Source organism: Phocoena sinus, chromosome 4 (genome assembly GCF_008692025.1).
Source record: "Phocoena sinus isolate mPhoSin1 chromosome 4, mPhoSin1.pri, whole genome shotgun sequence".
Classification (NCBI taxonomy): Eukaryota; Metazoa; Chordata; class Mammalia; order Artiodactyla; family Phocoenidae; genus Phocoena; species Phocoena sinus.
In genome coordinates this window covers 96,147,352-96,168,723 of record NC_045766.1, presented here as the reverse complement: position 1 = coordinate 96,168,723, position 21,372 = coordinate 96,147,352, and the positions used below count along the sequence as shown (strand labels likewise).

General features: G+C 36.8%; 1 protein-coding gene across 4 annotated transcripts in view; it reads right to left on the bottom strand.

Annotated features, from left to right (window-relative positions):
* IMPG2 (interphotoreceptor matrix proteoglycan 2) overlaps positions 1 to 21,372 on the bottom strand; it is a 78,716-nt gene that overhangs the window by 29,077 nt on the left and 28,267 nt on the right. For all 4 annotated transcript variants that reach the window (XM_032629907.1, XM_032629910.1, XM_032629911.1 and 1 more), the window contains 3 exons: positions 18,412 to 18,573; positions 14,512 to 14,570; positions 11,997 to 12,017 (listed from right to left, as the gene is read on the bottom strand). In XM_032629907.1, the coding sequence (XP_032485798.1) occupies positions 11,997 to 12,017; positions 14,512 to 14,570; positions 18,412 to 18,573 (242 nt within the window). The remainder of the gene's footprint in view (positions 1 to 11,996; positions 12,018 to 14,511; positions 14,571 to 18,411; positions 18,574 to 21,372) is intronic.

The following is a 21,372-nucleotide window of genomic DNA, read 5'->3' as shown; positions in this document are numbered from 1 at the left end:
ATGTGTATGCTTCTGTGTAAGATTTTCTCTGTATAGCTTTGCTTCCAACATTTGTCCTAAGGTTCTATCCGTCCCTTTATTTTTTCTAAATATTTTTTAATTCAATAACTATATTATACTTTATTTTATTTTTACTGTATCATCTTTCTTTCTGTCTTTTTTTCCTTCTTTCCCTCCTTCCTTCCTCCCTTCCTCCCTCCCTCCCTCCTTTCTTTCCTTCTTTGCTTCTTTCTTTCTTCCTTCCTTTCCTCCTTTCCTTCTTTCTTTACTCATACTTCTACTAATTCTCCCTACTTTTTCTCCCTTTTATTCTGAGCTGTGTGGATGAAAGGCTCTTGGTGCTCCAGCCAGGAGTCAGGGCTCTGCCTCTGAGGTAGGAGAGCCAACTTCAGGACACTGGTCAACAAGAGACCTCCCAGCTCCACATAATATTAAACGGTGGAAATATCCCAGAGACCTCCATCTTAACACCAGCACCCAGCTTCACTCAACGACCAGCAAGCCACAGTGCTGGACAACCTATGCCAAACAACTAGCAAAACAGGAACACAACCCCACCCATTAGCAGAGAGGCTGCCTAAAATCATAATAAGGCCACAGACACCCCAAAACACACCACCAGACGTGAACCTGCCCACTAGAGAGACAAGATCCAGCCTCATCCAGCACAACACAGGCACTAGTCCCCTCCACCAGGAAGCCTACACAACCCACTGAAACAACCTTAGCCACTGGAGACAGACATCAAAAACAACGGGAACTACGAACCTGCAGCCTGCAAAAAGGAGACCCCAAACACAGTAAGATAAGCAAAATGAGAAGACAGAAAAACACACAGCAGATGAAGGAGCAAGATAAAAACCCACCAGACCTAACAAATGAAGAGGAAATAGGCAATCTACCTGAAAAAGAATTCAGAATAATGATAGTAAGGATGATCCGAAATCTTGGAAGTAGAATGGACAAAATGCAAGAAACAGTTAACAAGGACCTACAAGAACTAAAGATGAAACAAGCAACGATGAACAATGCAATAAATGAAATTAAAATCACTCTAGATAGGATCAATAGCAGAATAACTGAGGCAGAAGAACGGATAAGTGACCTGGAAGATAAACTAGTGGAAATAACTACTGCAGAGCAGAATAAAGAAAAAAGAATGAAAAGAACTGAGGACAGTCTCAGAGACCTCTGGGACAACATGAAACGCACCAACATTCGAATTATAGGGGTTCCAGAAGAAGAAGAAAGAAAGAAAGGGACTGAGAAAATATTTGAAGAGATTATAGTTGAAAACTTCCCTAATATGGGAAAGGAAATAGTTAATCAAGTCCAGGAAGCACAGAGGGTCCCATACAGGATAAATACAAGGAGAAACACGCCAAGACACATATTAATCAAACTGTCAAAAATTAAATACAAAGAAAGCATATTAAAAGCAGCAAGGGAAAAACAACAAATAACACACAAGGGAATCCCCATAAGGTTAACAGCTGATCTCTCAGCAGAAACCCTACAAGCCAGAAGGGCGTGGCAGGACATACTGAAAGTGATGAAGGAGAATAGCCTGCAACCAAGACTACTCTACCCAGCAAGGATCTCATTCACATTTGATGGAGAAATTAAAACCTTTACAGACAAGCAAAAGCTGAGAGAGTTCAGCACCACCAAACCAGCTTTACAACAAATGCTAAAGGAACTTCTCAAGACACGAAACACAAGAGAAGGAAATGACCTATAGTAGCGAACCCAAAACAATATATAAAATGGAAATAGGAACATACATATCAATAATTACCTTAAATGTAAATGGACTAAATGCTCCCACCAAAAGACACAGATTGGCTGAATGGATACAAAAACAAGACCCTTATATATGCTGTCTACAAGAGACCCACTTCAGAACTAGAGACACATACAGACTGAAAGTAAGGGGATGGAAAAAGATATTCCATGCAAATGGAAACCAAAAGAAAGCTGGAGTAGCAATTCTCATATCAGACAAAATAGACTTTAAAATAAGGACTATTAAAAGGGACAAAGAAGGACACTACATAATGATCAAGGGATCGATCCAAGAAGAAGATATAACAATTGTAAATATTTATGCACCCAACATAGGAGCACCTCAATACATAAGGCAAATACTAACAACCATAAAAGGGGAGATCAACAGTAACACATTCATAGTAGGGGACTTTAACACCCCACTTTCACCCATGGACAGATCATCCAAAATGAAAATAAATAAGGAAACACAAGCTTTAAATGATACATTAAACAAGATGGACTTAATTGATATTTATAGGACACTCCATCCAAAAACAACAGAATACACATTTTTCTCAAGTGCTCATGGAACATTCTCCAGGATAGATCATATCTTGGGTCACAAATCAAGCCTTGGTAAATTTAAGAAAACTGAAATTGTATCAAGTATCTTTTCCGACCACAACGCCATGAGACTAGATATCAATTACAGGAAAAGATCTGTAAAAAATACAAACACATGGAGGCTAAACAATACACTACTTAATAATGAAGTGATCACTGAAGAAATCAAAGAGGAAATAAAAAAATACCTAGAAACAAATGACAATGGAGACACAACGACCCAAAACCTATGGGATGCAGCAAAAGCAGTTCTAAGGGGGAAGTTTATAGCAATACAAGCCCACCTTAAGAAGCAGGAAACATCTCGAATAAACAACCTAACCTTGCACCTCAAGCAATTAGAGAAAGAAGAACAAAAAAACCCCAAAGCTAGCAGAAGGAAAGAAATCATAAAAATCAGATCAGAAATAAATGAAAAAGAAATGAAGGAAACAATAGCAAAGATCAATAAAACTAAAAGCTGGTTCTTTGAGAAGATAAACAAAATAGATAAACCACTAGCCAGACTCATCAAGAAAAAAAGGGAGAAGACTCAAATCAATAGAATTAGAAATGAAAAAGGAGAAGTAACAACTGACACTGCAGAAATAAAAAAAATCATGAGAGATTACTACAAGCAACTCTATGCCAATAAAATGGACAATCTGGAAGAAATGGACAAATTCTTAGAAATGCACAACCTGCCAAGACTGAATCAGGAAGAAATAGAAAATATGAACAGACCAATCACAAGCACTGAAATTGAAACTGTGATTAAAAACCTTCCAACAAACAAAAGCCCAGGACCAGATGGCTTCACAGGTGAATTCTATCAAACGTTTAGAGAAGAGCTAACACCTATCCTTCTCAAACTCTTCCAAAATATAGCAGAGGGAGGAACACTCCCAAATTCCTTCTACGAAGCCACCATCACCTTGATACCAAAACCAGACAAGGATGTCACAAAGAAAGAAAACTACAGGCCAATATCACTGATGAACATAGATGCAAAAATCCTCAACAAAATACTAGCAAACAGAATCCAACAGCACATTAAAAGGATCATACACCATGATCAAGTGGGGTTTATTCCAGGAATGCAAGGATTCTTCAATATACGCAAATCTATCAATGTGATAAACCATATTAACAAATTGAAGGAGAAAAACCATATGATCATCTCAATAGATGCAGAGAAAGCTTTTGACAAAATTCAACACCCATTTATGATAAAAACCCTCCAGAAAGTAGGCATAGAGGGAACTTTCCTAAACATAATAAAAGCCATATATGACAAGCCCACAGCAAACATCATCCTCAATGGTGAAAAACTGAAAGCATTTCCACTAAGATCAGGAACAAGACAAGGTTGCCCACTCTCACCACTCTTATTCAACATAGTTTTGGAAGTTTTAGCCACAGCAATCAGAGAAGAAAAGGAAATAAAAGGAATCCAAATCGGAAAAGAAGAAGTAAAGCTGTCACTGTTTGCAAATGACATGATACTATACATAGAGAATCCTAAAGATGCTACCAGAAAACTACTAGAGCTAATCAATGAATTTGGTAAAGTAGCAGGATACAAAATTAATGCACAGAAATCTCTGGCATTCCTATATACTAATGATGAAAAATCTGAAAGTGAAATCAAGAAAACACTCCCATTTACCATTGCAACAAAAAGAATAAAATATCTAGGAATAAACCTACCTAAGGATACGAAAGACCTGTATGCAGAAAATTATAAGACACTGATGAAAGAAATTAAAGATGATACAAATAGATGGAGAGATATACCATGTTCTTGGATGGGAAGAATCAACATTGTGAAAATGACTCTACTACCTAAAGCAATCTACAGATTCAATGCAATCCCTATCAAACTACCACTGGCATTTTTCACAGAACTAGAACAAAAAATTTCGCAATTTGTATGGAAACACAAAAGACCCCGAATAGCCAAAGCAATCTTGAGAACGAAAAAAGGAGCTGGAGGAATAAGGCTCCCTGACTTCAGACTATATTACAAAGCAACAGTAATCAAGACAGTATGGTACTGGCACAAAAACAGAAAGATAGATCAGTGGAACAGGATAGAAAGCCCAGAGATAAACCCACGCACATATGGACACCTTATCTTTGATAAAGGAGGCAGGAATGTACAGTGGAGAAAGGACAGCCTCTTCAATAAATGGTGCTGGGAAAACTGGACAGGTACATGTAAAAGTATGAGATTAGATCACTCCCTAACACCATACACAAAAATAAGCTCAAAATGGATTAAAGACCTAAATGTAAGGCCAGAAACTATCAAACTCTTAGAAGAAAACATAGGAAGAACACTCTATGACATAAATCACAGCAAGATCCTTTCAGACCCACCTCCTAGAGTAATGGAAATAAAAACAAAAATAAACAAATGGGACCTAATGAAACTTCAAAGCTTTTGCACAGCAAAGGAAACCATAACCAAGACCAAAAGACAACCCTCAGAATGGGAGAAAACATTTGCAAATGAAGCAACTGACAAAGGATTAATCTCCAAAATTTACAAGCAGCTCATGCAGCTCTATAACAAAAAAACAAACAACCCCATCCAAAAATGGGCAGAAGACCTAAATAGACATTTCTCCAAAGAAGATATACAGAATGCCAACAAACACATGAAAGAATGCTCAACATCATTAATCATTAGAGAAATGCAAATCAAAACTACAATGAGATATCATCTCACACCAGTCAGAATGGCCATCATCAAAAAATCTAGAAACAATAAATGGTGGAGAGGGTGTGGAGAAAAGGGGACACTCTTGCACTGCTGGTGGGAATGTGAATTGGTTCAGCCACTGTGGAGAACAGTATGGAGGTTCCTTAAAAAACTACAAATAGAATTACCATATGACCCAGCAATCCCACTTCTTGGCATATACCCTGAGAAAACCAAAATTCAAAAAGAGTCATGTACCAAAATGTTCATTGCAGCTCTATTTACAATAGCCAGGACATGGAAACAACCTAAGCGCCCATCATCGGATGAATGGATAAAGAAGATGTGGCACATATACACAATGGAATATTACTCAGCCTTAAAAAGAAATGAAATTGAGCTATTTGTAATGAGATGGATAGACCTAGAGTCTGTCATACAGAGTGAAGTAAGTCAGAAAGAAAAAGACAAATACCGTATGCTAACACATATATATGGAATTTAAGGGAAAAAAATGTCATGAAGAACCTAGGGGTAAGATAGGAATAAAGACGCAGACCTACTGGAGAACGGACTTAAGGATATGGGGAGGGGGAAGGGTGAGTTTTGACAGGGCGAGAGAGAGTCATGGACATATACACACTAACAAACGTAGTAAGGTAGATAGCTGGGGGGAAGCAGCCGCAAGGCACAGGGATATTAGCTCGGTGCTTTGGGACAGCCTGGAAGGGTGGGATGGGGAGAGTGGGAGGGAGGGAGACGCAAGAGGGAAGACATATGGGAACATATGTATATGTATAGCTGATTCACTTTGTTGTAAAGCAGAAACTAACACACCATTGTAAAGCAATTATACCCCAATAAAGATGTTTAATTCATAAAAAAAAAAAAAAAATAGTGAATTGTAAAAAAAAACCTACTAAAATGTGATGGGTTTTTTGGCCTGATAGGAACGATAAATCCAAAGTTTATGATTTTACTAACCTGTAGGGCATTTAGCAATGTTGTATCTAACTTAACAATCCTTTTCCAATTAACTATATATACTTCTTTCAAATGCTCTAGAAACTAGCTCTCATTTTTCTGCTGGTTCCCTCCTTAATGTGCTGAATAAAAGTTTGACAAGTGCTAAGAAATAACTTTGTCTAGGAATGGGGCCTTTTCACTATCTTTCCACAAGCAAAAAAAGAGATTTCTTGGAATAAAGGATAAAGTGAAAATAATTAGTAGGAGATGATATGTCATTTGATATTTTCTTAGTCATTTTAAAGAAACATCAGAATATAAAATTTTTAAGCCAATAGAATTACTCCTTCTAGACACTCAGATTTATCTAACAGCTAAAAACTAACACTTTTGTAAGTGCTTACAATGTGACAGGTATTTCACAGGCTTTAATCTCACTTAATATTCATAATAACCTTATGAAGGTTTTATTACCTTCAGATTATTATTAAAAAACCGAGCTTTAAAGAAGTTAAAAGACTTGCCTAAAATTTCACCATATATAAGGGATAGATAGAGTCAAGATTCAAACACGGATCTGCCTGACTCCAGTACCTGTATTCTGAACTACTTTGCTATACTCTCAGTAACTTTAATTAAACTATTACCAGAAAAAAGTCATTATGAGAATGGCTTTGCTCTACTCATCATTCTGGCTTCCAGCCAGTCTATGAGACACAGCCATCAGAGGCAGTACCCAGCAAGCCATACCAAGATCCTTCCAGAGGAAAGGAGAATACCACCCTCCCAAAGATAAACCACTGAAGGCAGATGTGCAATGGAAATAATCTGCCACCTTCAGACATTCTATAGGAGCAAAATGATGCCCAAAGCAAAGCACTCAAATAAATTAAGCACTTCCTCCTCTGAGCTCACTTATATATTCCTTGATTACAGCCTTTGCTGTTTTGTAAAAAGATTCTGTTTACAGTGACTGCCTTGCAGTCTCTCCTTGAGTTTCTATCTCCAATGTTTGGCTTGGTACCTGGCATTAAGTGCCTATCAAATTAACAGAAATCTATACCTGCCTGAATATAAAGAGAAAACTGCAGCCTAATTAAGGTATTCATATATCTCAAAAAAAAGTGTCAGGATAATGAGAAGTGTCTCATAGAGTCTAGAAAAAGGGTTAGTCAACTAATTTATGCTACCATTAGTGAAAAGTTTCTGATCAGTGTATTGTGCCTTCCTTGTAACACAGATCCCTAGATTGGAGACAGCTACAACAGGCTAGCATGACTTTGATACTGGCCATTAGGATCACCCAACCTCCTTTCTCTGATCTCAAGCTTGCAAAAGGAACTTTTGATTATAATTCCCTACAGATTGTCCTATGGGGAAAGAACGCATGAGCTAAGCCAATGCAATAACTAGTCAGTTGGCAGATATATTTCTTGCTTTAAATAGATCAATCAGCATTGTATTTTGTGGTTTGGTAAGCATAAATTGGTCTCAAGAGACCTCTCCTTCCTGGGAACACTGGCAGTTCTGGTCTTGTCCAGGGCCTACAGGGGAAGCCATGAAGGTGTTACCCCTCACCTGCCACAGAAGCAGCCAGGCATGATACGATGTTCCTGTCCCACTCTAAGGTCAGTAAGGTTTTCCTCCCAGATCTGATAAGCTACCACTTCCAGCAGGGTGGTTTAGGGAGCTTTAAAGTGGTAATTGAGCATTTTGACACCCAGATGCCCTAGTAAGTGGCGAGACATCTGCTTGTCATCTGTAAATTCCCTCAAACCCTTAATTTTTCATATCATAATATGTTGATTCATGAGTAATTCCTGATCTCCTTTTGTAAAGAAATAAATTCAGTAAAACATGCTAAAATAAACAAATGATGGTCCCAATGTGAAATAAAATAGTATGAGGGACACTTACTGGTCAGAACTTACCACACCACATGTGTCCCAAGCATTTAGGACACAATACCTGGCTCATAGCAGTTCACTAAATACTTTTGAAAATAATGAAAAAACAAACGGTCAATTTTATTCAGTAATGCAGGCAGATAAGACCATTGAATTTGTGCCACTTAAATGACAGTATGTGATACTCCTGACTTAACCTGAAGGGTTTTTAAGTCTCTAAATATGAAAGAGTAATTTTTCACCCTAAAGAGCATGCATATTATCCTCATACATTCGTGTCTTCTGGGTAATGATTTTAGGGACACTGCTTCACAGCCAGAACACAACTCTGTGAGGATGTGCATGCTCTTTCCAAGCTCTGTGGGTGGGATGGACCATGCCTACATCTCCAGAAAGGTGAGCTTCTCCTTGGGATCTATGCCCAACCTATTAACATGTTAATATGGCTCTAAGACTCTAAGGCTCTAAGGAAGTGGTGATAAGGGAAAAAATGGAGAAGAAGAAAAGGCTGTGCCAGTTAGCACTTGAGCTACAAAGAAAATCAGACAAGGCTACAAAGAAAATCAGACAAGGAGAGTCAAGCCTTTACTGACAGCCTACCATGTGCTTTGCATGACTTTTAAATAGCATAGGGAGAAGACCAAGAGAAATGTTCCTGGATCAAGAAATCTGAGCAAATCAGGCAGTCTGGGGTAGATCACTAGCCTTACTCTTTACTGGCAAAATATAATTTGTCTCCCAATGTTTCCCTTGGACTTCTAAAAATAACACTTCTAATATCATCTACCTTGTCTAGTAAGGATAAATTCTTTAAAGAAGATAAAATGCCTCACAGAGATACTGCAATTTATTACCAAGTTTTTGTCCTGGAAAGAGAACTCAAAGTAATGCTTGAGGTATCAGAAAACCATTTATTCTCAGATCGGAGAACTTCAGCATGACCCAGAACAGACTTAGTTCTGGCATGGTAAATGGAATACAGAGACATCTCAGGATGAGGAACAGAATAAAAGCCAAGAGTAAAAGAAAGTACGTAAGACGCAGAATACACACTGGTGACAAAACATTATCTGACTGAAGAAAGCTATGCTGGCTCTCTGCACTCAGCAACTCCAAGTTAACCAACCATCACCATAGTACCATCATCTTTCATCTACTAAACTGAAACAACTGCTATGTAGAGGAAAGTTTCTCTGTCTGACTGCTATTTCCAGAGACATCAATCATGTGGAGGTGAAATTTACCCTTATTCCTCACCTCTAATGCCCTGATTGGCTGTTTGATGTGTGCAGGTTTTAAATAGAAAAAATAATGATACCACATCTCGTGACAACTGATCAAACTAAAGATATTTCAGAGAAACTCAGACATCCCTTCTTCTCTCATACTTCTATTAGGAAGAAGGTACATACTTACAAGGCCTGGAGCTGAATTTCTGAAGTGTGTATACCAGGCAGATATTTTGTTTATTCACTTCAAATGGGTCCTAATAACTTAAAATAATGTGTGCATCTTGAAAGAGGTACAAAGCAAATAGAAAATTTCATGTGTATATAAATGCTTATGGAGAGAGAGAGGGGTGTTACATATTATATAAATAGACTATTTCTGTGCCACACATTCATTCACACACAGCTCAAAATAAAAGTATACCAGAAAGTTATGAATAAACTCCACCAACTGGTTAATATCTGACAATACTAAACTATTTTAGAAACTGTACTTAGGTTAACAATTCTATCATAAAATCTAATGGTTTCATATTGAATTGTTGTCTGTGTCCCGATGGAGAACTTAGCACTCCGCAACTGAATACCATTCTTTGATCACAGGATTAACATCAGAATTCGGGTTGTTTTAACATTCTAATCTCCCCAAGAGGGCAGCAATTAAACAATCTTTTGGTTGAATATTGACCATCAACACATATACCTATAATATAAACACAGAGCAGTCTGCATATACTAAGAGTACAGAAACCCAAATCCTGATTACTTTGGGCAAAATATCTGATACCCTCTAGTCACGTAAGCTACGGCAAATCAGTTTGCCTCTCTAAGGCAAAATTGCCTCACCTCCAAAAGGAGAATGAATATTTTCACTATCTTACAGGGATATAAGAAAATAAAATGAAAAAACAAAAGAACCCGTACTTTGACATATCTCTGAAAGCACTTTTAATTAGACTGTGTTCCTAGATGATGGAGACCAACAGTTATTCATTTTTGCAGGCACAAGGTTTGCCCAATTAGCAGACACTTAGTGAATATTTGCTAAAATAATATAAATGAAAATGAGGAAGTCAGAAAGCCCTTTTCAAATATATTATATTTATATCTTATATAAATGAAGGCATAATGACATGGATTGACCTGGAGTGTATTACATTTAGTGAAATAAGTCAGACAGAGAAAGATTACTCTATGTTAACATTTATATGTGGAATCTGAAAAATAAAATAATCGAATGAATATAACAAAACAGAAACTGACTCACAGATATAGAGAACAAACTAGTAGTTACCAGTGGGACGAGGAAAGGGAGGAGGGGCAAGATAGGGGTAGAGGATTAAGAAATACAAACTACTATGTATAAAATAAATAAGCTACAAGGATATATCGTACAGCACAGGGAATATAGCTAATATTTCATAATAACTTTAAATGGAATATAATCTATAAAAATACTGAGTCACTATGTTCCACACCTGAAACTAATATAATACTGTAAATCAACTATACTTCAATAAAAAAATAAAAATATTTTAAAAAGATATTACAATGAAGAAATATTACCGTATCTCTAAACATCTCTGTACTTAGCTTATGAATTTGCTTCATGTTTTCTATATTATGGTTATCAATCTTTCAAGAGAAAGTAAATTTTAAATAAAGTTGAGTTCAAAGATAAAATGACAAGCAACCTTCACAAGGGGAATTGACTATGTTTTTATATTATGCTTCTAAGAAGTTCCAGAGAGCAGCTGTTTTCACAAATGAACTATGATAGAGATCAGCTTTCTCCCTTTCATTTACCACTTAAAATGACACTTGATTATATTATTCAATGACAATAGTATACTTGAAAGTGTTTTCATTAATGCCAGTTTTTATTCCAATTTTAAATTAAGTATAACTCAATATTTTAAAGTATTTGTCATAGGCTATATTGTACAGCACAGGGAATATAGCCAATATTTTACAATAACTATAAATGGAGTATAGCCTTTAAAAATTGTGAATCACTATGTTGTACACCTGAAACTTATATAAAATTGTAAATCAGGGCTTCCCTGGTGGTGCAGTGATTGAGAGTCTACCTGCTGATGCAGGGGAAACGGGTTCGTGCCCCAGTCTGGGAAGATCCCACATGCCATGGAGCGGCTAGGCCCGTGAGCCATGGCCGCTGAGCCTGCGCATCCAGAGCCTGTGCTCCGCAACGGGAGAGGCCACAACAGTGAGAGGCCCACATACCGCCAAAAAGAAAAAAAAAAATTGTAAATCAACTATACCTCAAAAAATTTTTTTTGATTTAAAACTAAATAAAAATAGATTAAAAAATAAAAGTACTTGTCAGTCAGTAGCCTATGACAGAAGTCTGTAAACTACAGCCTGTGAGCTAAATCCAGCCCACTGTCCATGAGTTAATGGATTTTATATTTTAAATGGTTGAAAAAAATCAAAATAACAATATTTTGTGACGTGAAGATCACATGAAATTGACATTTCAGGGTCCATGAATAAGTTTTATTGGAACACAGCCACGCTCATTCATTTTCAATATATTGCTTACATCTACTTTCATCTGATAGTGACAGAGGTGAGTAGATGCGACAGAGGCTGTATAGTGTGAAAAGGTTTGAAATATTTACTATCTGACTCTTAACAAAAAAATGTTGGCCAACTCATCTGTAAGGAGATGAACAGTGATATTGGAAGTAATAAAGAAATTAAGCCACACTCCCTTGGACCTTGGGCTACCATATTTTCTGAACTACCTCCTCATTAGGTGGACAGTATAGAAAGAGTCAAAAGTTACTCTACCTGCCATTTTCCTTAGGGGATCTGAAAACAAAAATGGAAAGTGTTAAGCAGAGTTTAAGAGCGTTATAATTGTCATATAATTCATCAAACTACAAGTTCTTAATGTATTTCCTCTGAAATGTTTCTTTAAATGAAAATGCTTGTATATACTAGATAATGAAAAATTCCTGTACATTGAAGGAAGATAGCAAAGGTGGAGAAAATATTCTATTTTAAAGTCAATAGTCTTTACTGTCTTCAAACTTGTTAAAAATACTTTTAAACAATTAATATATGGTTATCTCTTTATAAATAAACTTTTTTTCAGTAGATCAGCAGAGAACTCCAGCTATTGGCACTAACAAAATTGGGAATACTTTTGGGGGGATACAATGTGTTATGTGGTATTAAAATGAATAAAAGAAAATCAGATGGTATATAGTAAGGTTCTAAGGGGTTGGGAAAGGTCAGGACTGACTAACTTATAGGATATTGCATAGCCTTTAATATTTATTTATTTAATATTTATTTATTTAATATTTATTTATTTAATGTAGTAGAACTTCCCATGTGCTATGCATTTTACAAAAATTAATTCATTTAATCCTCATGAAAACTTATTAAGGACCATGAACATCCCCATATTACAGGTAAAGAAACTGAGAAACAAAACAACTAAATAATGTACCCAAAGCATTTAAAAGTATTTTTTAATAAAGCAGGATTAATATAAATTGTATAAATTATCTTTTTTATACAAAGAAGAAGTTAAGGCTTGTTAATTTATCCAAAACCATCCAGCCAGCAGTGCCAAAGGCAGGATTTAAACCTAGACAAGTTGATCCCAAAGGCCAAGTTGCCTTTCAAGTGCTGCCAAATGAGAGAGGACTTCAAAAGCCTCACCTTCTCAGGCTCTCATGTGAGCTTTAGTCATAGCTGGAGGCAAGTATCCTGTGCAAAGGGCTAAGGCTGAACTGGGAGACAGGTCGTGGTGTGAGAGTAGGTGGAGGGTCAATTTACCATGCTTGCCCTCGCCCCTGCACCAATAATTAGCCGAGTGTCCTTAGATAAAATACTTAAATTCCCTGCGCTCTGGTTTCCTTGTCAGAAAAAAAGGAGGATAACAGTAAGTATTTCACAGCATGGCTGTTGGGATTAAATGAATTAATATAAATACTGGCACACTGTGCTCATAAGTGCTTGCTATTATTTCTGGAAAACCCAGAAGTTGTGACAAGACTATGCCAAAGATGCATACACTGTTAATTATGCTCATGCTCCCCTGCATCCAGCAGGTGGGCCACAGCTACCACCCACACGCTCCAAACCTTCAGAGGACTCAGTCTAGCACAGAGGTTAAGAGCGAGAGCTATAAAGTCAGCCACTTTGTTTCAAAATCCCTCTTATGCTCTAACTTAAAAACTCTCTGACCTTGGGCTAATACTTCATCCTTTTAAACCTGTTTGCTCCTCTGCAAAATAAGTATTAATAATGATATTTTTGCTGAAAGAGTTGACGATTATGTGAGCTCAGGAATGTGAAGCGGCCAGAAGTATTCACTCAGTAAATGTTCACAAGTATTATGCTGCAGGTCGTAAGTAGGGAAGAAATGTCTTAAAAAGAGGTGTCTGGGGCTTCCCTGGTGGCGCACTGGTTGACAGTCCGCCTGCCGATGCAGGGGACACGGGTTCGCGCCCCGGTCCGGGAAGATCCCACATGCCGCGGAGCGGCTGGGCCCGTGAGCCATGGCTGCTGAGCCTGCGCGTCCGGAGCCTGTGCTCCGCAACGGGAGAGGCCACACCAGTGAGAGGCCCGCATATCGCAAAAAAAAAAAAAAAGAGGTGTCTGATTTACCCAGAAGTGTTATGTTGATGAACACATCCCTTCCAGAGCGGCCATACACGGAGACGTCAAAGTCACCTTAGTGTAGCACTGACGAGCATTAGGAGCACGCTGAGGTCACATCTAATCTGACTTCAGGCTCCCTTCAGTGCCAAATAAAAGCAGTGTGACTTGTCAGCAGCAAGCTGGGGACATGAATTCCTAAGTTCTTACCCTGGCCCAACTACAATTTAATATATCTCCTTGAATATATTATTTTGCCTTTTTCTGACTCAGTTTCTTCATCTGAAAAACCAGCATTAGGAACATGAATTTATAGGGTTGACATATACACACTACTATATATAAAAGAGATGACTAATAAGGACCTACTGTATAGCACAGGGAACTCTACTCAATACTCTGTAATGGCCTATATGGGAAAAGAATCTAAAAAAGAGTGGATATATGTATATGTATAACTGATTCACTTTGTGGTACACCTAGAACTAACACATTATAAATCAACTATACCCTAATAAAATTTTAAAAAATAAAATTTTTAAAAAGGAATATGAATTTAACAGAATAGTATTGAATTACAGTATTCACATCATTTTGAATCATTGTTAGAGTATACATAATAAACACAAAACGATATTCCATTTGAAATAAAGAGTTCCACAAAACATGTGCATTTTTAAAGTCTATTTACCTAAAGTCAAGTACATGAATGTCCTTGTAGCCCAGTAGCCCAGTAAATGCATCTTCCACCTGTTAAAAATAAAAATAAACTTTATAGCTATGTAGAAATGTAAAAAAAGTACATAGAAAAAATGCTTTTAAGAGTCGAATATAAAGTGCCCTGTTTACAGCCATTAGAAGCTTGTACACACATATGGATATATGTGGATCAGAAAGTTAAGAAAATTATAATTGTTACAATGTTAGAAAATAGTTTTTACATCACTGGCACATTTTCCTTTTTCATTTTGATTTTTAAGGTTTTGATGTGCTTTAATATTAATTTTTTCCAAATTATAAAAAACACACTTCTATTGGCAAAGCACTGTTTTTTCCCTTATGTTATGAAATGTGAAAAAAGGACGGGTTTCAAAGAAACTGTAATAACATTTTTTAATGTAATTATATGGATTAGAAGTCTGGCCACACATGGACATATATACACTACCAAACGTAAAATCGATAGCTAGTGGGAAGCAGCTGCATAGCACAGGGAGATCAACTTGGTGCTTTGTGACCACCTGGAGGGGTGGGATAGGGAGGGTGGGAGGGAGACGCAAGAGGGAAGAGATATGGGGATATATGTATATGTATAGCTGATTCACTTTGTTATAAAGCAGAAACTAACACACTATTGTAAAGCAATTATACTCCAATAAAGATGTTAAAAAAGAAAGAAATCTGGCCACAGCACACACGCTAACACACAGTCAGGTGCTCATTTCCTCTAAGTGTAAAATGTCTGGTGGCATCTGTTTCCTACTCCTACAACACAAGGGACTGTGAACACAGCTAACTTAAGAAACAAATCTGCAGACCTGGGCTTAGGCCTTGTTGACCGCTTGTCACGAAGGAGGTTATAAAGCAGTAACTGGTCAAAAGATCAATTTATGAGCATCACAACTGCAGGAACCAGTTTTATCTCTGAGTTTTTAAAATCAAGCCACATAAGTCAATATAAGCTCAGTGACTAGAGTGGGGGGAAATGCTAGATTGGACCAAATACCTAAAAAAATCAGTTATGCATAAATACATATTTAACAAAATCAAACATTTTATTCACAACATTTCAGAAGGTGACAATCTCACCAGATGAGTCACTAGGGGGCCGACACTAGAACAAGAGAAGTTGTTAGTGACATCTCTGGGCATCTGCTTTTAAAACCAAGTCCACATATAATCAGGAGAATGGGATTTTCTTAAAATCTTGGTTCACCGAAGATATTCATGCCTTGCAGATAAAGAATCCAAACATGTGAAACTTTTTAGCTATAATAATTGCCTTGTTTCATTCTCTGAAAGAAAACTGAGAAGTACTATTAATTCTCGGAGGATGAGGCTGGGGATAGAATCTGCAGCACTAGGAATCCAAAGACTGAGGGTTAGTGCCAGCTGTTTTTACTGGCAGAGTGGCCAGGCACAAGTCTTCTTTCATATGATTAATGCTGCCCTGCCCACCAACCACATTAGTTTTTGTAAGGTTAAAATGAATGTAGCTGAAAGTACTCCATTAATTGCAAAATGCTGTACAAGTGCATGTTATTATTAATACTAAACCCAACTCATCTGGGGTTTTGCCATCTCTTGATTCAAATACATATATGTATTCTAATTAATCATACCCAGTTAGCTATGTACAGGTACCCAGTTGTAATAAAGTCATTCCACTTTATTAACATCAAGATTAGTAACAGGTACAATTTACTGAGTGACTGCTATGTACCTGGCGCTTTGATATAACATTACTTCTAATCCTTTCAACAATACCAAGAGATACATATCTTTCCCATTATATGGTTGAGAAAACTGAGACTCTGAGATGTCAACTAATTTGTCCAGATCATGCATTTGGTAAGTGACTGAATCCAAATTTGTTCAATCCCCAATCTTTCTACTGAAATACATGCCTCATCCTCTTTCCCCTGATAAATATGGTTTTAAAATTGGGACCAGGACTGGGAAAACTGTGAGGCTCACCACAACTTCTCACCTGAATTAAAATGAAGGGGACTCTGTATTGATATAAAGGAAGGAACACTTTCAAAGGAAGGAGGAGACCTGATTTTCCCTTCTACTCCTAGAAGCTGAAATGAAATGACCATGAACAAGTTACTTGCCCTCCTGGGTTTCATCTATAAAACGGAGATGATTACCCACACGGCTGCTGTTAGCAAATGGACATACAGCAGGATGCAGAACACAAAGCACTATGCGAGGACACTGTGTTGATTCCGTGTCTGTTGTCAGGTATCCACACTCCCAAGCCTATCACAATGACCTTTCCCTCTCTGATGTCATTCTTGGTGATGTCCCAAGTTTATCTTACTCTTCTCCTCATAAAAAATAAAAATAATAATAAAAAAAAATTTAACGGCTCCTGAACCTCAATCCTCCCAAGCAGGCTTTCTTTTTCCCTGTGTCTTGCAATATTACCTAAGAAATAATATTGAAGGAACAATTCCTGTGACTGTGTCCTGAAGGGAGAGAGCTTGAGGGCCTCCTTCAGTTTGCAGTAAACATGGAGACAGGACCTTTCAGAGACATGACCCTGACCCTGCAGTTCCATACAAAGAAGTGGCTATTCGTAAACATTTTATTCCAGGTAAAAGGACGGAGATATAGAAAAAGGCCAGAGAAGGAACGGATCCTTCATCACCCTCAAATCACCTCAAGCCAATAGCTACCTATACCTCATAAAGTCCCTGCTGGAAATGTTTTTTCAGAGTGTTTATTAGACTTTCTCTAAATATGCAGTCATTCAGCACGATTGTTTACCCAAACACTGAGGTTTATTAAAGGTTCCTTAATCCAAGGGCAGAGAGAACCAAACAGCTGATCCAACACACTATCTGATGCCAGGTGGCCACTGGCCTGGCTGACATTTCTTCCACACATCATACAGCCTCACAACTTGGCCACACAGCTAGGAAATTAATCGTCTGGCCTACATTCTCTGTGTCTGATGGCTGCAATAATGCTGTTTGGCTGAGAGATGCACATTTTTGTTTCTCGTCTAAACAGTGTAAAGAGAAGGAAATTAGTCCAAGGTAATGGAATTGAAAAACTTAGCCAAAGAGAATTCCATCAAGAGCGATGGAAAAGAAATAAACAGGAAGGAATGATGTGCCCTCTCACTGGACAGAGAGAGGAGATGGGCACTCAGTGCCTTACAGTCTATACAAGAGCAAAGGCACACAAGAAGGGGGCCAAGAATGGGTCATTTTTGACTGAAAGAATCTTGAGTTCAAGCCCCTATATAGAATTCTTCCAGAAAGTAAGGTTGTGGAATGGTCTAATGCACAATTCTTTAAAGAAACCCCTTTTTAAAAATACTTCCAACCAAGGAACAGAGATAACAGGAAAATTTACTTTTCACTGGATATCCTTTTGTCCTTTGAACTTCGTGCCTCATACTACCTATTATTAACTGTTAAAAATTTTTCAACTTAAAAAAAGAACAAATATAAAATTTTAAAAATTAAATGTAATGTTCCCTCAAGAAAAACAACACACTAAATACAGTTTCTCAAAGATACTCATTTCTCCAAATATGGTCAAGTTAAAACCATGCCATAGAACACATTCCTCCTTGGCTGTGCAGACAAAGTTGGAAATAGCATTTATTTGGTAGCAGATGGCAAACGCATGCAAAATTTTGTTTCAATGAAATAGTTCATCTTTCGGTGAACTTTTCACAGAGCTTTCTAAAGAAATGACTAAATCACCACTCCCTGAATCAAATAGATGGAAAGCTTAAATCCGAAATCTACCTTTAACCAGTGTTGTTAATATGGGAAATTTACAACCCCAGCAAACTATCTTGTATACAAAAAGAAATAAAAGAATAAAAACATACAAGAAAATCACCCACCTCTGAAATAAACTCTTCTACAAGGCGCTGGTGGTGAAAGCTGTAGGGATCCTGTAGTTCTTCATTGTATTGTTCCCCCAAAAGGTGGATACTGAATTCCGCAACCTGCTCCACTGCTGGTTTTGTGGACTCTTCTATCACATTCTCAATTTCATTGCTAATCTGGATTTTTAGAGAAAGAACAATAAATGTTCACTCATTCAGTCAACAAATATTTATTGATCACCCATGATATGCCAGACACTGTGCCAAAGGCAACTTCTGATGATGATTATTTATATAATATTTGACTTTGAAACTAACTGGTGGACTTTAAGACATAGGCTAATATTAAAATTACTGTGTATTTGTACATTCCTTTGAATACACAATGACTGGTTCAGGGAAGGATAGAAAATTTTGTTAGTAAATAAATAAAAGGAAAAAATTTTTAAAGAAGAAAAAGAGTTGAAATTATCATCTAAAAATAGTCTAGAAGGGTGTTTCTCAAACTTTTTGGTGTTAGGACCCCTTTAAACTCTTAAAATTCATTAAGGAACCCAAAGAAGTTTGGTTTTTGTGGGTTATATCTATAGATACACACCAAACAAAAAATTAAAAGAGAACTTTTAAATATATATATTAATTCATTTCAAAATAAGAAACTCACTACGTGTACAAATGAATAACATATGTTTTGCAAAATAAAAAAATTAGTGAGAAGAGTAATGTTTATATTTTTACAAATTCTTTAAGGTCTGGCTTAATAGAAGATGGGTAGATTCTCATATCTGCTTCTGCATTCAATATGTTGTTTTAGTTGAAGTACATGAAGAAAATCCAGCCACACAGATATGTATTGGGTAAGGAAGGAATACATTAGTAGCCTTTTCAGATAATCATGGATAATCTTTTCTGATACTGTGCCAAACTCAATGAGTGGAAGTGTTTTAAAGGTTAGTTTCTACGTGGAATCTGAAACCACACCAACAAACTTTTTGTACTCTGTAACATCTAAATCCAGGTCTTCCACAAGCCAAAGCTGGAACAATTTGAGCAACAAAATAAATAGTGGATTATAATCCAAAGAATAAAAGAAATATCCATGAGTCTGTACTGATATAAATAAATAATTTAATAAATAAACAAGAGAGAAGTGGCAATAGTTCCTTACCGAAGAATCCCAATTAACAAAATGTAGAAGGAATGAGGAAAACAGAATATCACTACTAGAACCCAACACTAATAACTGCTGCATGCAAGATACACTTGTGCTCATCTAATCCAAGTCCCTCCATTTTAATACACAAGAAAAACAGGGATTGAGATGGAAGAATGGCCTAAGGGCTAACAGCAAGCTAATGGCAGAGTCAGGAAGAGAATACCGGCTTTTTCCACTGTATCATCTTTCTTCCCTGATGGATCAAATAACCACAGACCTTCAAAACTTCACAACTGGAAAGAACCTCGAAAATTCCACCATCCTTTCTCTGATGCCTGAACTCTCTCTACAGTATTTCCCCAAAATATCTATTCATCCTCAGTTTAAATGGCTCTGATGAGAAAGTCTTGGAAGGACTTTCAAAGGCAGGCCATTACATTTCCAAAAAAGCTCTCTCATGGTTGTAAAGTTCTTAATAAAACCCAAATATATTTCCCTGTAAATTCCCACTGATCTCAGTTCTGCAACCTGGAATGCGTATAAAAAGTGTAGTCCCCAGACAGCCCTTCAAATAAGCATAGGCAGCTGTCATCTTCCCTGATTTTTCACTAGTACCTTTCCTCTAGAGACTTCTCAAGCTCTTAATGTCTTCCTTAGAGTGTGGTACACATAAGTGAGGTCTGATCAATTAAAATATGGTACAATTAAAATATGGTACAACTATCATCTTCCTTATAGTAGATTCTAATTTCTATCATGCAGCCTGAAAGTACACTTGTTTTTACTAGTTTTTTTCCCCTCAGTACTCAGCTTTTTTCCCCATCATACTGCTGAGTCATGTTGAAACTAACAAAAACCTTTAGTCTTAAGGAATTTTGTACAAGACTTTGTCTTCTTCCATATTAAATTTTCTCTCACTAAATTTGAACAGAAACTTCCACTTCTATTATTACTATACAAGAAATATCCTTAGTAACCTTACTGCTACAGAATGCCTAAAATGTTAAATAAATATTTTTAATGTTTTTAATGCATAGCTGGTTTGTAAGAAAATAAAGAAAGTCCCAAGGTATCCAAAAAGATAGGTTAGAAAGATCCAGAGAGGTGATTCAGTAATCTATGTGTACATAGTATATCTAGTGATCCCTTGGGACCTTGGCTTTAGTTTTAAATACCACAAAGGGATAGAATATAAATATAAATAGTGTTGAAAAGTCAGATCAAAGACTCCTACATAAAGCAAGGATTTTAAAAACTCAATAGACAGTTTGAAAAACAAATTAGACTAAGCTGAAAGAAGAATAAGTGAACTGAAAGACATTTCTGAATGCATCACAGAGAGACAAAGAAAGTTATGAAACAGTGGTCAACCGACAGAAGGTATAAAATGAGGAGGTCAGACATATATCTAATCATATGAGGTAACAGCTGAAAATTTCTTCTATATACATTTTTGTGAAACTGCAGTATCCTCAATACTGTATTATATACTATTATATCATAGTTATGGTTAGAGTAGTATATGATACAGTATTTGGGATACTATATAATACTAAATGATATAGTATTGGGGATACTATATACACAAGCATACCTCATTTTATTGAGCTTCCCTTTATTGTACTTTGCAGATACTGCATTTTTTAGAAATTGAAGGTTTGTGGCAATCCTGAGTCAAGCAAGTCCATCAGCGTCTTTTTTCCAAAAGCATTTGCTCACTTCATGTCCCTGTGTCACATTTTGGTAATTCTCACAATATCTCAAATGTTTTTATTATTATTATATTTGTTATAGCGATCTGTGATCAGTGATCTTTGATG